This window comes from Camelus dromedarius, chromosome 6 (assembly GCF_036321535.1).
Source record: "Camelus dromedarius isolate mCamDro1 chromosome 6, mCamDro1.pat, whole genome shotgun sequence".
In the NCBI taxonomy this organism is placed as follows: domain Eukaryota; kingdom Metazoa; phylum Chordata; class Mammalia; order Artiodactyla; family Camelidae; genus Camelus; species Camelus dromedarius.
Genome location: NC_087441.1, coordinates 6,468,092 through 6,484,730, shown reverse-complemented (window position 1 = coordinate 6,484,730; position 16,639 = coordinate 6,468,092). Strand labels below are relative to the sequence as shown.

Here is a 16,639-nt window from a genome sequence, read left to right as displayed (position 1 = left end):
CTCAAAAACGGTCTGGCCGTCCAAAACCTCCTGGGTGCCAGGACTCTGCGGGTGCTGGGAACACAAAGACAGCTGTCATTGCCTGTGGCCTTAAGGTGCTCAGAGCCTAGTGGGGAGAGAGGAACAGAAATCTAGCAATTTCAGTGTTATTTCTCTGCAAATAAGTTGTTGAACAGACATGCTCCCCGGGAAAAGAAATGGGTGCAGGAAAGGAGATGAGACTAGAATATGTCTCTGAAATACAAGCCCCAGATCATAGTAAAATGCAGAGGATAAGACGAGCTCAAAGCAGTGACTTGTGTATGTGTGTGTGAGAGAGAGAGAGAGAGAGAAAAGATGAGAGACTCATCTGTGCAAACGAGGGTAACACTTATGTGGCCTAATTCAGCTTACACTGTATTCCTTTCCCCTGACTTCTCCCTTCTCTGATGCTAAGGAGGAAAACGCTGGGGACGCTAGACTACCAGAAAAATCTCAAAAGAGTCCTGTAGTGAAATGAACACTGTCCCACAATTAGTCACAGTTACAGGGGAAACGCATAAAACAAACGGGAACAAAAGCAGCCTGGGAGTTCACCTCCTGGAGACGGAAACAAACGTGTGTCTTCGGCCAAAGTCGAGCTCACAGCTCTTTGACTTTTCATAACATCTATCCCCCACTGACCCCAGGCCACGTGTCGCCTCTTACCAAGTCCCAAACTGCTCTTGGTTTGACGGGAGTGCAGACGTGGAGTGGGGAAGGAGAGGTGTCCAGGGACAAACTAAGGGTTCTTAGGTGTAGACTAAGTCACACCGGACTCTGGTCCATGGGATCATTGCTCCAGATAAAAGTGATGAGAGAGGAATTCCCGGCAGGATGCCCTGTCCCCCTTCCTGGGCACAGATCCTCACGGCCCTGCCTGGCCTCTGTTCTGAATAGCCAGCCTGAGAGTCCTTCCGGGTGGCCCTGGGACTGGGAGACAGAGCAGAAGGCCTTCCAGGGAGTGGGCAGATGACAGGGCTATTTCCTCATGCCCAGTACCTTCTAGCCAGTGGGTGGTGAGGGAACAGCAGAAGAATGTGCAGGAACACGGGGGCACGGAGGGCCCTGAGCAGATAGCAGAGGGCATGACAGAGGCAGCAGTTAATGGGCGGGGCGATGGATGCCAGCTGGTTCCCGAGGGTTGTCTGAAGGGGAGGGAGGAAGCCAGCAGCGTCACTGTCCTGAGCACTCCTGACTGACAGCCCGTTAGTGTGATCCCACGCTGGCTTGTTAAAGACAAGCCAGAGGGTCTGTTCAGTAAAAAAGAGGACCTTGGGGTGTCTAACTTGGGCTACACTCTGAAAAGTGTAGTGCTCCTAACATGCCCGGGAATACACTCAGTTATGAACTCAAGGAGCATTTGCACTTCAGTGAGCCACCGACTCCTTTCCTTGCCAGTGGTTCTCCCAGCTACTGGGCCTCTAAGGGAGTCACCTTGTCCCCACCCTCCCGGGGTCCTTATCTGGGTCAGGCCAGATCCCAGCCTGCTTGGCCCAACTGGTGGACACTCAGAGGCAAACACCTGCAGCCCCTCCCGCTCCCAGTGCCCCGCCGGTGCCTGGAGAGGAAGGTGGACAAGGCTGTGGATTAACTGTTAACCGATGAATGGGGGGAGCATGGGGAGGGGCAGACGAGTCTCCCCCAGACCTAGGGTGCTGGAACCCACCCGCACAGGGCTGACAAGACCCCGGCTGCAGGTGCAGCTGCTGGGAAGGAAAGCAACACAGCTCCACATGTAGAAACGTCTAATCTCTCTGGAGCCAAAGAGAGCCTGGCAGGTCCGTGTGAAGAAACCAGGATGAAGGCGGAGGCCACCCTACCTGTATTTCATAAAGGAGGTGGGAGATTTCAGCTGCACGCGATCTGACACCAGAAAAGGTGGGTAAATCCCACTCAGAGAACATTCCATCTCACCTCCACTCTCCACACCTTACCCTACTTTTCACAAGAAAACGTTCAATGAAGGGAAACGAATGAGGGTCCAAGGAACTGGTATTATCGCACGCCTACTTTGTCTTGGGCACTTGACGGAGTATTTTACTTAAATTCATTAAACCCTCAAACAGCATGAAATGAGAAAGGTTAACCCAGGTTCAGAAAAGTCGGATAAGATCACAGAGCTGGGAAATACAGGAGCCGGGAGGCTGCAGGTCCACATGTGGTGGTTTTTGTCTCCACATCTGTCTCCTGCCATCTTCGTCAGAGAACCATTCTGGGGTAAGTTGAGGGAAAACGAATACCTGTTCTGGACACCTGAGCACAAACGGCACAGATTCATCTTCCAGGGCACCCGCTTTTTTGCTTAGTTTTACATGTCTGAAGACAAAGCACAGGAAAGCTACAGTTTTGGGGAACGTGACAACTGACGGAGGTTTATAGTAAATAACGTTCGTGTAGCTTTTCTCAACAAATCGGCACTGGCGTTCTTCCTTCAGAAGACTGAGTTAGAAAGGTGCTTCTTTTGTAAGCAAACTTTAAGAAATGTTGGTTTTGGGGTCTTGCACAGAAAGAACCATGTGTAGTGTTACTGACCAGCAGTGTCCTGGAGAAATTAAATCGGAACATTGACAGTTTGAGTTTAGTTCTTGTTTCAGCTCCAAATGATTTTCTTGGGTTTTATGACATCTTCTTTCTGATTTGGGTTAGTAAGTAAGTCCAAAATCACCCCAGTGACATTGAGGGGGCAGCTGGTGAGAGAGGCTGTGTGGACGGGCTGATGATTGGCCGAGGCCAAACGGGAAAGAATCGGTCTGCAGAGCCCAGGGCCACGGAACTGGCTGCATCTTCACTGAGTGATCACGTCACTCACAATCTCCCTTCAGGCACCTCTGTCTTTCACCTCATAATGATTCCTTCCCCTGTATCTCTCATCTCCTAAATCCATCTCCGCTCTTCAAAGGCCTCAGCCCAGTGTCATTCATCAGCTTCTGGGGAATTTCTGTCCCTGGGGCAGCAGTCAGTGTGCCGGCAGCATCAAAATGTTATCATACCAGCTGTTAAAATACCAAAATCCTGCCCCACAGGGTTGCAAACAGAGCTGCCCCAAATGCTCAGAGTCGCCTCTGTACCTCTCACCTTCATCGGGGCCCCAGCTCCTCCCCTGGACCTCCGGGGACTCTCCAGGGGCCCCCTGACAGAGGAGCCTCAAAGACCATCACCAGAGCCCTTGGCACCTGGCCCGGGCCAGGCAGCGCCAGCTCCAAGGAAACCAGGGCCTTGAGAACAGGCCCCCGACGACCACATGAGGCAAAAGCTTATAAAAGATTGAAATCCCCTCCTTTTTTCCTTTTTAAATGAATCCCATCACTTTCTCCTCAAATGCGATTTCACATTTAATAATCCTATCCTCAAGAATTTCTCGGGGGGGAGGGTATACGCAGCTCAGTGGTAGGGCACGTGCTTAGCAAGCATGAGGTGCTGGGCTCAGCTCCCCAGCACCTCCGTTAAGAAACAAGTACATTAGATAAATGAATCTAATTACCCCCTCCAAAAAGTTGAAATAAAATGTCAAAAAAAAAAAAAGAATTTCTGCAAATTTCACTTGCTTCAATTTTAACTCGCTTCCTCTTGGGCTGTTACGAGCAAAGACGAAAAAAATGCCCGGAAAAGAACCTTCCTTGTATCCTTTCTCTAAAAGTAACCTCCTCAGACTCCAGAAGGCTCTCAACACCAATGTGTTACTTAAAGAAAGACATAAATCATGTGAGTTTTTTTTTGAAGGTCAATGAAGACAAAAGGTACTGCTGAACATTTCATGTAACAAGAGGCTGTTTTGTCCCTTTCAAGGGTGGCAGGAATGAATGGGCCACTTTGGAAAGGGGCCAGGCATCTCATCCAGCGTCACGCCCTCCAGGCGGACCCCAGCTGCTCCAGGAGACACACGTGGATGGTAAGCTGCTCCTGCTGTGTAGGGAGAACACCGCTCCCCACCCCGGAGGACACAGTCTGGTGCTCCCACCTGAGCTGGGCCACCCCCCACACACCAGGTTACTCACAAGGTCACTGACACCCTCCTTCCTCCTCTCCTGGAGCCTCCGCCAGCATGTGGTTTCATGAGAATTTGTACAGGCAGCCACAGTCACAGCCCCGACTGTTTCCCCAGTGCTGGGGCGGGGGGTTGGGGTGGGGGTAGGGAGACATGGTTACCCGCTGCCCCCTCCCCACCTCCCTCCACTTCTGGCAGGGACGTGGGGGCTCCAGGGAGCACTTCTGCAAGAATCCAGACATTCTGACGGCCCCCGTGGTAGGGCAACTCAGACTTCAGTGAGAAAGGGAGATGCATCATCCTGGCTAAGGTCTGGGGACCTGCCCACTCCCAGCTGGGTGGAGTTCCTAAATCTCCCTGAACTTCTCCCTGAACAGCCTCCAGACCAAAGGGCAAGGCTCACGCCCCTTACACACAACGTTAGTTGTTTGGGTTTTGAGAGTAAGAAGTGAGGTCCAATGAACGTGGTCATCATTTAGGAAGTCAGGGCTGGAGATGACCCGCCCCTGTGCTGTTGGCAGGGCAGCCACTCTGCCTAGTCACTTTCCGCGCATCGGTGCATTCACGCTCTTAGACGTAAAGTGACCAGGATCTCAGGGCCTCTGCTAGTAAAATGCAAAAGGGTGCTGAGATAGTCATCACCCCACAAAAGCCTCCCCCTCTCAGCCCTGGATCCCTCTCCAGTCCCAGGCCCGCCTTCCATTCCTGGGTCCCCTCCCCGTGGCTGCTGGCTCTGGACGTCTGTGCGTTTCCCCGAGCATCTGTGTTTGTGCCTCTGCTTCGTTAGTCCAGCTGCTCCGTCCCTGACTCGATAAAGGTCTTGAGGGTTTTCACTCCTCGGGACGAGCCCCACACAGACCACGAGCCCGGCCCCTCCTGCAGGCGCCCTGGTTGTTTCCGACAAAAGGCTCCCCGACAGCTCCCCCCACAACTCTGTCCAGGAGGAAAGAGCAGCAAGTCGGTGATCAGACTCACTGGTTCTCATTGTGGGGCAAGTGATTGACCCAAACTGAGGCTCTGGCAGTTTATTTAAAAAAATAGTCACGATATCCCGTGGGTCAGAAACAGCACAAATACGCTAAAAGGCACAGAGAAGGGGCTCGTGGTTGCCAAGCCACCAGGGGGACCGCAGGGTTTGGAAAGTGCCTCTCAGTCCACCGGACTTGCCGCTGTACCCCAGGCTCCTGCCAGGTCACACGTGCTTCCACATTCTGAGCACGAGCACGCCCGAGCCACCCGCGAGGCCCAGAAAATCAGCGGCCGCCCCCACGCTACAGCTGAAGAGCCGGTGATCCAGGAAGCCGAGCCCGAAGGCAGCAGCGTGCGCTCTGGTCAGCACGCAAGGACCCCGCGTACCCTTTCTCCTGCAGCAGAGGGAGGATCGGATCACCCACCATCCGTGCCCACCATGGGGATCGGATGATGAGACTTTTCTCGCCTCTCAGAGGGAACAAAGCCCCAGAAGTGAGGCTAAGATCGCTGCCCAAGGCCTCTACAACACAGAAAGGTAGACCCTAGAATTTTTGGTTTTGTTCCTTAAAATATATTTGAACACACACACAGGTGCTCGCACAGGCATCATGTCAGTACTGGAAGAGGAGGTAGGAAGACAGAGGAGAAAACTGTTGGCAGGAGGGCCTGTCCATTCCTAGAAACCTTGTCAGCATGTCCGCCCCCAGACAATCCAGTTTTCTAGACGTCTTACGGTAGCAACAGTGATTTAACACAGTTCCCATCTCTGGAAAAGCTGCTAAAGACCTTAGTTGCCTTTTGGCAGTTTAACTGCGTAACAACGATCATTTGTCCTAAAGACATTATTGGAATGTGTTTCTAAGCATGCTTCCTTCTCTCTCCTTTTGGTCCAAGTTAAAAAAAAAAAAAAGTTTAAAAAAGGCAAATACAAAATGCACCCCAAGGCTACGTAGTCCCTCTTGGCCGAGGGTCCTCCCCAGGCGGTGACCAACAGGACCCACAGTTCAGCTGCGACTCCCAGACCTCATAGGTACACCTGGGACTGGACACACTGAGTCACCCCCTGCACAGGGCGTCTGCCCCCACACTCTTGTCCAAGCTGCTCTCCACGGTCTGCAAACTTATACCTTCTACACACTATGACTTTTGTCTACATGGGCCACCAAAAATAAGTGTGATGCACACACAGGGGGCTGTTCTGAGTGCAAAGCAGGATCCCCAAGTTGAGGTGGGGGTGGTCTCCGCCTTCCCCAGCCCGGGCCAGCGCAGTGTGACTCCCGTTGGGATACCTGCGCCCAAGTGTCCGGGCACTTGCTACTGGCTCAACCATCAGCCCCCTCAACATGGTAAACTTGACAAAAGCCCACTGGGGAGACTCGGTCACAATGGGGCACGAGAGGTCACGCTAACTGGGGCTTCATATTTATTCTGAATTCTGCACGTCTGTCTCTCTCACTAAGGCATTTGGACCTATGAAGGTGAACACTCAGAGGCTAATTCTGCCCGTGAGCCCGCGAAGCAGCAGAGCACAGAGATTTAAGACTACAAAGAGGCAGCAGGCTGGACGAGTTCAAATCCAAATCTACTTAAAAGCTGTGTGATTCTGAGCAGGGCATGGAAACATAGCTTTTAAAAGAGGGCAGGTGTATATTCCTGGCTCCCAAATGTTTCTGTAAGGATTAAATAAACCAATTGTACATAAAATGCCCAGCACATCGTAATGGCTGAATAAATATTATCCTGGCTTTAAGCAGATGTTCATCTTGAGTCCGAGCAAGAAGGAAAAGCAGTTGGTTAAGAACATTTCAACAAGTCTGCAAATGCTTCTAGAAATTCTGAAGGTCCGAGAGCGAAAAGGCAACTTATGGTGTTGAACCAGAGAGATGCATGAGGCAGTCCACGCGCGTCCGACTTACCCCTAAGACCCCGAAGCGTTCGGCCAGGCTCCAACCACAGAGAAAGTCGATCTCAAACTTGTGGTTCAGAACAACGATGGCGTTCTCCTTCCCGTACTTAGGGTAAGCCTGGGGGTCTGTGTAGATGACGCACTCCGTGCCCGACCACCACTCCAGCAGCAACACCAGCTCTGCAAACAACCACAGCGACAGACACAAGTTCATTCCACGGACCCTCGGTGGCCAGGGTCTGGTCCGCCAGGCCGGGCGGCCACAAGGCTCAGCCCTCCTGGCTGGGGCAAAAAGCAACTTCGAGGCATCAAGTTCCGGGTCACTTTTGGCCCAGACCCCAGTCCTTGAAAGGATTTCAAAGCAGAAGGAAAATGGAAAAGCTTGAAGAAGGCAAATGATTTGCATTCCTTGATTAAGTACTTCAGGGAGAAATAAATCAGAAGGCCTGAATCCTTCGAGCATTCAAGCCCGTGTGTTTACAGAGCGCTGAGAGGCAGCGCGTGGCTCTGTATAGAATTCTCAGCCTCCGGGGACATGACTCATTGGGGCACTTATAAACTCCATCAAAGGACACTAAGCACCCCATTTTTCTCTCCCTTTCACACACGTGGATGCACCAGGAATGAGGGAGCCCTGGGGCGAAACACCAGCACTTGGAGGAGGGGAAAATGTGGGCCCACCCTGCGGGCCTCCGGGAAACTTAAAACGTTCTTGTAGGAGCCTGGAAAAATAGAAAAGTCCTTTTCAGGCAACAATGACCAACTCGTCTTTAGTCTTCCGTGATGCCAGTAATCCGGGTCACCAATTCCCAAACTGGTGGCTTCGGGACAAGCCTGTACAGTAGAAATTGTCCAGGAAAACAGCTGATTAGATTAGAACTCCAGCCGGAGAGAAGCACTGAAATGGAATTTTAAAGCTAAGCATGTTCAGCTGGTGGATGGGTGAGCCCTCTGCCAAGGCCAGACCCCCTTTTTTATCACCACTTAGTGGGGTGCACACGAGGCAGAGGACACATGCATCACCTGCCCCCTGCACGCACACAGACACACACACGCACACACACACACACACACAGCCCAGTAGGCGTGGTCCCAAGTGTTCGTGTTGGAAGGGCCTGAGTGGCTGCCCTTGGTAAGCTCTCTCCTCGAGGCTGGAGACTGTGCTCATGAACTGGGGTGCCAGAACTTTCTAAGAGGCATTACAGTCGCGTTTCTAAGCACTGTAGGACTTCGGACGGCTGAACGGCAAGGCACCTCAGGGTCCTAATCTCTGAAGGGGCTGCCTCGTCGGGGTTTGTGAGAAGTGAAGGGCACACCACACAGCAAGGGCTCCGGGCAGAGCACGTGCTGAACTCCCCACAGATCCAGCCTTCCGCATCCACCAGCATCGCTGGAAACAAACCAAAACACACCCCTTACTTGACAATGAAAGAGTCTGCTTATTCGTAGGAGTCGAGAAAATGCCGAGCCCCCAGGCAGCTGTCCCCCAGGCAGCAATGCTGGTGGGACCTAGAAGTGGTGGCCAGGGAGCAAAGGTAACTGTTTAGGGAGGGGAGTGGCACCTCCTGGGCCCTGGCAGGGCAGCCCTGTCCGTGGGAGAAAGTTATCATTGGAAAGAAAAATGCTTCTTTGCTGCGCTGATTTCTCCTAAGAGGTAGGTGGGCAGGACCAGCCTAGTTGATTCTGGCTGCGGAGCCCGAGAAGCCCAAAGCAGAGCTGCGTAGAGTCAGGAGGTGAAGCTGAGCAGTTCCCTGCGCTCGCCGCTGTCATTCACAAACACCTACTACATGGCTCTCGGTGCACTTCCGCCCACCATGTGGTGACCTGACATGTGCACACGTGATGGGAGGGACTGGAGGTGTAGTGGCAAACACACGGCTGCTCCTGGGTCCCCTCCTGGAGCCTGCTGCTCCGAGGAACAGATGGTCGCCCACTCACGAGGTGGCGTGACCAGGAGAGCAGAGGCTGTTCACAGGATGGACCCTGCTGAATACGGTGCTCATGGATTTGGGGGCCAGACACAGCCACACTCCAGTCCTGGGGTGCCACTCACTGGTCATGAGACTTTTTGCCTGTTTCTCAATGTCCCTTAAGTTTCAGCACCCTTGTCTGTAAATAAAGACAGGGATAAAGAGTCTAGGGATATTGTGGGCACCACATCAGGCTACGCAGGGATGTTGCACGTAGCAGGGGGTCAGCGAACTCTCATTACTGCTTCTCATTACTGCTGTACGCACGGGAATTTGATAGCACGCAAGGCTCTGTGGTGAGGGAAGGGACGGAGAGAGAGACGAGGCAGACAGAGTGTGACAGTGTCTTCTGCACCAGATTAGTAAGCAGCTAAGATTTATGATTTCATAACAGAGGCAGTGAGAAGTCACTGGGGCATTTTTAAAGAGGCACACAGCAGCACCTGATCTGCATTTTGAAAAGATCACTGGGCTGAAGTGGGAACAGGTCAGAAGCAGGGAGGCCAGCCTGGGGGTGGGGACGGACCTGCAGCGGCGCAGTGAGAGGTGGTGGTGGCAGGACTAGGCGCTGACAGTGGGTTTCTCACCCGTCTCCACAGGCTGTCAGCTACACAACTGAAGACGAAATCTCACTGGGTAGAAGAGTTTTCTTTCCTTTTTTTTTTTTCCACCAAAGGGTTTCAGGGCTTTTTTGTTTTTTAATTCACAAGAAGTACATTTGTAGAGTCACAATGTAAAAGGATTCAAACAATCCAGAAGTCTATAGAAGAAAATGTGTCAATCCCCTCGATGGCTTTGCAGCATGTCCATCAGAATCCCCCTTCTTGTTTGCTTGCAGGCAAGGGGCCACAAGGAGGAGGTCCGGCAGGTGGAGGGGAGGCAGTACCACTCCGCTTACGCGCCCTGTGGCTGATGTGCTGATTCACCTCCTCCGTGCGAAGCAGCAGCCGGGCCTGCAACTGCTCCTCCGTCTCCGCCCCCTCCAGCTCCTCTGGTGCTTGGTCTGGCTATGCCTGCTCCTGGGGGGCCCAGCTTCTGCAGGCCCCCACACCATCCAGGTGCATTAGGAACCCACATGGGTTTCAGTCTGTCCTCTGGGGAGCTGCAGATCGGGCTTGTGGGTCCTGACTGCCTACATCCATCACCCCTTCCTGACTGCTGGCTCTGGGACTTCAACTCTGGCATGGGCCGCAGAGACAACAGCCCCCCTGAGCTGGCTGGACCAGCTCACATGGAGGATGAGGGGCTGCTCCCTTTATAGGTGTGTGTCTGCCTGCCAGCAACTCTGCTTGACCCCGAGGGGCACCCCCTACCTCCCCACCCCCAATCCCACTCCTTCCTCCAGGATTCACCACTAGGAACAGCTCAGAGGGTGACATTCTAGTCCTGTGTGTTTACACAGACTCTCACACACAACCACATGCACACACATGCACACTCACACGTTTTCCCCCCACAAATGAGTTCATACTTTATGAACCCTTGTAAACACATACATATAGTTATTTTCTCCAATTGGTGTATTTTGGGCTCTTTCCACGTTAATACAGATACATAGAGGTATCAGCAAATATTTACCAGGCTCTGGCCGTGTGCTGGGCACTGGTCCAAGGCCACGCGGCATTGCACCAAATCCTCACGTTAACCCTGTGAGACTGGGAGACATGATTATTGTCCCCATTTTAGAGACAACAAAACAAAAGCCCAAGGATGTCTCTCATTCTTGGTTCGATATATGGAATTGCCATATTTTTGGTTAAAAAGAGGCAGAATGACGATTTCATGAAGGGTAACCAGCTGCACGGCAGCTCCTGCCCCGGATATACCGTGACTTACTCAGCCATTCTGCCAACAATTAGCATTTTTCCCGTTGTTTTTTTTGTTTGTTCGGCTGGTTTTATTATTTATTTATTTATTTTTAATTGAAGTACACTCAGTTTACTATGCTGCACCAGTTTCCGGTGTACAGCACCATGCTTCAGGTCATTTAGGAACATACACGTATTTGTTTTCATATTCTTTTTCATCCTAAGTTACTACAAGATATTGAATATACTTCCCTGTGCTACACAGGATGAACCTGTTTATCTATTTTATGTATATTGGTATCTGCAAATCTTGAACTCCCAATTTTTTTTTTACTGTTACAAATACTGTAGTAAACATCCTTGAAAACACATGTTTTAAAAAAAAATTGTGACACTATTTCTCCAACATTGGTAAACCAAAAAGCGAATTATGGATTGAAGAGTATGCATACTTTAAATTCTATGTATGTTTCCAAATCATCTTCCAAAAGGATCCTACCGATCCATGCTTGAATCAACAGGGTGGGAGACGGTCTCTTTGCTGCTGCCTGGACTAACACTGCAAGCTCCTTGAAGGCTAGGACAGAGTGTGTCCTTCAACACCAGCTCCTAGAGGCTGGAGTAATTCATCAATTACTTTGTGACCAGGCAGCACCCACGTCTCATTCATCTTTGTGTCTCCCATATCCTTGCCCCAATATCCAACACATGGAAGGTACTCGGAAAGTTTTAGTTGAGTGACTTACTGGCTGATGTTCTACTGGACGCTCCTGTATAAATATTGGCACGTAGCTTACAACTATCTCCATGACCTGAGGCTTCATTTACCCTCCTGTGTGGTTGTGTCAATGCTGTGGGTCAGGACCTGGGTCAGGACCTGTCTCAGGCCTTCTCTCAACAGCTTCCCAGAGATGGCCAGACAGCCCCACCTTTCCTACTGACCAGCATCTGCCTTACGGGGCTGGGGTGGGGGGCATCTGTTATTCAGGTGAGATGCACTCTGGACCATCACATGTCGAAAGCCAGGGCATCCGTGAGGTCTGTCACACCGACACGTTTCCGTCTGTCCTGCCCACTCCCACCATCTGCTCAGGGTGATGACAGATGATGGAATTGCTCAGCCCCTCTCCCTCCATGGAAATGGTACTGCTCTTTCCTTCCAAAGGACACAGTCCCTGGAAGCTCCAGTTTAACTGAGATGTTACCCAGGGCGGCTGAGCCAGTGATCCAGGCCAGAAACCCTGGGCAGGTGAGGGGACAAAGGGGGCCTGCGAGAAGGCTGTTTATTCAGGGGACATCACTTGTCGAGAGTTTCAGATCCCGGTCCCATCAGCCGGCACCATGATGCCAGCAGCCAATGGTGAACACCGCCAGGGCGAGCACACGGGGTGGAGGCGAGGTCTGGGCCCCCAGAGCATTTCCTTCTTGTTGTGTGTCTAAAGCAACGCACATTCTGCAACCAGAAAAACTCAGGCTTTTTATCTAATGAGCACTGGAGCCCAGAGCTGAGTAGTTAATTGAAAAGTAAAACCTAGCCATTAAAACAATGCGTCAAATCAAAATGGAAGGCGGAAGAGGCAGGGGCTCCTGATACCCCCAGAGCAGGGCCCTGAGGCTGCTGTTCTGTGGGCCCCCCACCCCCATCCGCAGAATAAATCTAACTGGGAACATCAGCATTTGTTCGAAGCAGAAGCTGGAGGAGATGCAGGGACACAGGAGACAAGGGAGGGGCTGCCCCGTCCCGGATGTGAAATCCTGTTTCAAGAGGGAGGACGTTGGGTCCCACAGGTTCCACCTGGGTCCCCAGGACCTCACCACCTCATCACCGAAACCAACTCCTCTCATCACCCCCCCCGCTCCCCAGGAGAACTGGTACCTAATACCATTTTCCCTCTGCCCCCTGCAGCTGCAACCCACACATTAACTCCAGGGCCTCAAAGGAGCCAGGGACACCCTATTCACCCCATTCTCATCACAGGGGTGGACGGAGCCAGCAGGGCCCTGGGGGGCTGTCAGGCAGGGGCGGGGGCACAGGAAGTGACCTTTGCTGTAAACTTCCAACTGCTGCCTCAGATTTCAGGGGCTGACTGGTGGGAGGCCCAAACCCAGTGGGCTGTGAGGGCACGTGACCTGAAGGGCAGGCTTGTTTCTGTTCTATCGCTGTCGTGCTCGACCCCAGACAGGGAAAAAGAGTAGATGGACAAAAGGGAAGTTAGAGGCACTGGTTCATGTTTGCAGAGGAGGAAAATGATAACAACTAACATTCAGTAAGTCAGCTCCCACGTCATTGTCCCCATTTTACAGCCGAGGACCTGGAAACACTGAGGCCAGGCAGCCGGTCCAGCTCCCAGTGCTAGGAAGCAGGTGTGCTGGGCCCTGAACCCAGGGAGATTTAGAGAGGCCACGACGACACTAGAAGCCAAGATTACACAGGGGAGGGGAGAGAAAGAGCATTTAGGCGGGAAGGGGCTCAGAGGAAGGTCGGAGTCGAAGGATCACAACTTTGACCTCGGGCAGCCCTTCCCTGTAGGATGAAGAAGATGCCCAGCTCAAAGGCTGCTGGGAAGTTTAAATGTAAAAGTGATTAAAGCCTTTAGCGCTCACTGCCACAGCCAGCGCCCTCCTTCTCCTGCGTACCACCACCAGCAAGGGTAGGACGGCAGTGAGGACAGGGGACCATGAAGGGACTGAGACAAGAGCCAGGAGAGGACTGAGCACAGCGGCGAGTGTCCAGGCAGCCCCTGCCGGCACCCCCAAACCTCCCTGGCCTCAGCCCTGACGTTTCTCTGGTCATCTCAGTCCAGATGCTGAGCAGCTGTAAGACTGGGCTCCTTCTGGGCTGGACCCCCTGCGTCCACATGGGCCCTAGAACCCCAACGATCCTCCGAACCCCCCACTGAATCCTTCCGCAGCCCTGGCGGATGGAGGTGTTAGGCCCTCTCCTTCCCCAAAACCTCCAGGGTCCTGCTTGTACCTGCCATGAATGACATTTCTCTCCTCTCTGCTGCCCTTTCTGGAGACATGCCGAGAATTCTAATAAGACAGGGAGGCAAGGTTCCTGCAGAAAAGACCTTGAAATCCAGACTGTTGATCAGGGTTCATTGTTCAAACATATGTCAAAGGCCAGAATCTCCCGCATCAGAGAGATGGGGGAGATGGCATAGCAAATGGTAGTTTTATAATTAACTTTATCTAATTTTAATAATTATATAATCACATGTGTAATTACATGTAATCTATAAACCACATATATATAATAATGTACTTATAATAGTTTTTATAATTTAACTGATAATAATTTAGGTCAAAAATGAAACCTCCCATCCTCAACAGCTTCCAAAATGTAAAAAAACAAAGCTGAGAAGTTTCTGGGCTTGGACGAGGGACCACCCCCTCCCGCACCCCCTGCGGTGGAATGTGCCCCATGCTGGCCTTCGTTTCCTGCTCTTGGGGTCTGGCCGTGGTCAAAAGTTGGAATAAAAACAAGAGCTTGAACAGTTAATGGGAGCGGAATAGTCAGGAAGGTTTGGGGCCAGCCTCACTCCCGCTGGCCTCCCGGCCCCAGGCCCCAGCGAGCTCATGGAGGTGCTTAAAAAGGGATGGAGTGTAATAAATAAACACACTTCCACGTGACAGCACCTGATGCAGAACCGGGGATTTCTGATCCAAGACCAGCCACTGACTGTTCTGCATCCACCTCTAGGGTCCACAGTGGGGCCGCCCCGTGCTGCCCTCCCACTCACAGCCCCATCACCAGCCCCAAACTCAGTTGAAGTCAGGGTCCTCCTGACCCAGCTACGCCCCTCAGACCCTGCTCACCACTTCTATCCCTTGGCTGACCTCTGTCTTCCCCATCACGCCCTCCCCATCCTTCCAGGCTTAATGCACATCCTATTTCCATGAAACCTCAGGTCTGAGGCCACCTGGACACGGATCTTCCTAACTTCCGGCCACTGCCTGTGCTCCGTGCATTTGGGCACGTGTTTGTTTGTTTGCTTTATTTATTTCTAGTTAATTCACCAGCATGTGCCTTTTTGCCATAACCAGATTTCAGTACTTTCTTTCCATGACACCAAACTAGGAGCCCAGCTGTACCCGCAGCATTTCAGCCCACCTCCCAGTCGTCCAAGCACCTGCTTTCCCCACTTAGGTGCCCGGGTCACTGAATGATGCTGAGGCAAGAAGCCCATAAACAGACGCAGGTACATGTGTGCTACCAGCACGTCATGGGACGATCAGAAAAACAACGTCCGCCAAGGCTCCGCAGAGTGAAGGGAAGTCCGGGAAGCCCTGCGGGACACCTCTGATGCACTGATCTGCCACGAGCTGGCAACACGCAAAGCCGACTGCCCTGGACCACGCAGCACCTCCATCACGTCCTCCCCGCTCTGGGGAGGTGCCGGCTCTATGCAGGCTGTGCCCTTCATGGGGCACGGAAGGAATGGTCTTGACCTGCTATGTTCTTGGAGCTCAAATCTTAAAGTGCTAACACTGCCACGCTATGACCTTCCTCCCGCAGCCATGGGACAGCAGGTCAGGGCGGTGAGGCCGTGACAGCACCTGCCTGAAAGGCGTGACGCGCTGCGCCTCCCCCACGCGCATCCTGCAGCGGCGGGGAGGGGACTGGCACCCGGTGCTGAGGCCCGCTGGACTGAGAGCAGGCGGTGCGAACGCTGCAGGCGTTCACAGGCTGAGCGTGGAGCGAGCGGTGTTAGGCGCGGAAAAGCAGCTTTCCACCGAGTGCACTCACCGCTCTGCTTCAAGTATGGGGCAGACTTTTATGAACAGGCAAAACATCAAGAAGTAGACTGTCTTTTGCATGTTGACGTTCCGTGCTTCCCGGCCTCAGTCAAAACCTTCAGGTGGGAGCAGAGAGGAAGGAAGGGCCTTGAATCTGCCCCCCACCCCCGACTCAGGTGCCCCGACACTGTGGCTTCTCGAAACTCCCTTCCAAGAAAGCAGCACAGAAACCACTGAGCCCTGAGGCCCGTGCCACCTGCCCACCCAGTCCTGAGCAGGTCAGTGCCCTCGTTCACCCAGTGAGCGAATACTGGCACAAGGACCACGCGATGCCCAGCCCTGGTGCCGGCGCCTGGACACGGCAGGGCGCGAACAAACGCTAGCCGGGGGAGACAGGCAGCAAAGAAGCAAACAGCACGTCGACGCAGAACGCGGTGGATGGGCGGCTGTGAGTGCCGTGAGAGCGAAAGGAAGGGGAAGGGCTGCGGACAGGGTCGGGGAGGATGGGGATTGCCCGGCCGCAGTCGGCCCCGAGAAGGCCTTCCAGAAGTCTCGGAAGTGTAGCGCGAAGCTGCTGTGTTAACCGAGACATGACCTGCTAGCAGGGAACTTTCTCAGACACGAGGCTCACCTTGCTCACGGGTGTACTTCCCGTGCCGTGCCATCGAGGACTGGGGGCTCACTGGGAGCGGCGTGGCTGCTGTGGAGGGAACCAAGTCAGCAGGCCAGGCGGAGGCCAGCTACAGGGAGTGGGCGACCGCGATCAGCCACGGGAGGGGCCCATGAGCTGGGAGGCATCCCGTGGAAGAGGGGTCGGGCTCGGGGTGATGGCAGGACTGGCTGCTGGGCTGAACGTGGTAGGAGAGAAGGCTGAGGTAGGGTTCTAAGATGTTGCCCTGAACGGCTGGGGGTGGGCGTGCTGCAGGCGAGCGGGGAAGCCCTGGGAGGGAGGGGCAGGTGGTGGAGGAACCAGGCTTGGGTTGGGCCACGCGAGCCTAGCGTGGGGACCCACATCCAGGCTCAGGAGTCGTAACGGTGGTGGTTCTATCTGCCCTGGCCTCGCTCTGCCCCGGCCTCTGACTGCCCCCCCTGTCACTGCTCACCTCGACCCTCTCCCCACTCCCCGTCTCTGCAGCCACCTCTACTTCTCTCCCAAAGCCTGCCCATCATTCTCCTCAAAACTCTTTCCCACTCACTCATCACCAGTGAGAGCTGCTGGGCAGGGGACTTGGCAGGA

At 53.3% G+C, this 16,639-nt stretch overlaps 1 protein-coding gene across 12 annotated transcripts in view; it reads right to left on the bottom strand.

Annotated features, from left to right (window-relative positions):
* AGPAT4 (1-acylglycerol-3-phosphate O-acyltransferase 4) overlaps positions 1 to 16,639 on the bottom strand; it is a 108,190-nt gene that overhangs the window by 17,347 nt on the left and 74,204 nt on the right. For all 12 annotated transcript variants that reach the window (XR_010381198.1, XR_010381197.1, XM_064486491.1 and 9 more), the window contains exon 3: positions 6,895 to 7,064. Coding sequence is in view for 10 of the 12 variants with exons in the window: in XM_064486491.1 (XP_064342561.1) it covers positions 6,895 to 7,064 (170 nt within the window). In the remaining 2 variants the exon portion in view is untranslated. The remainder of the gene's footprint in view (positions 1 to 6,894; positions 7,065 to 16,639) is intronic.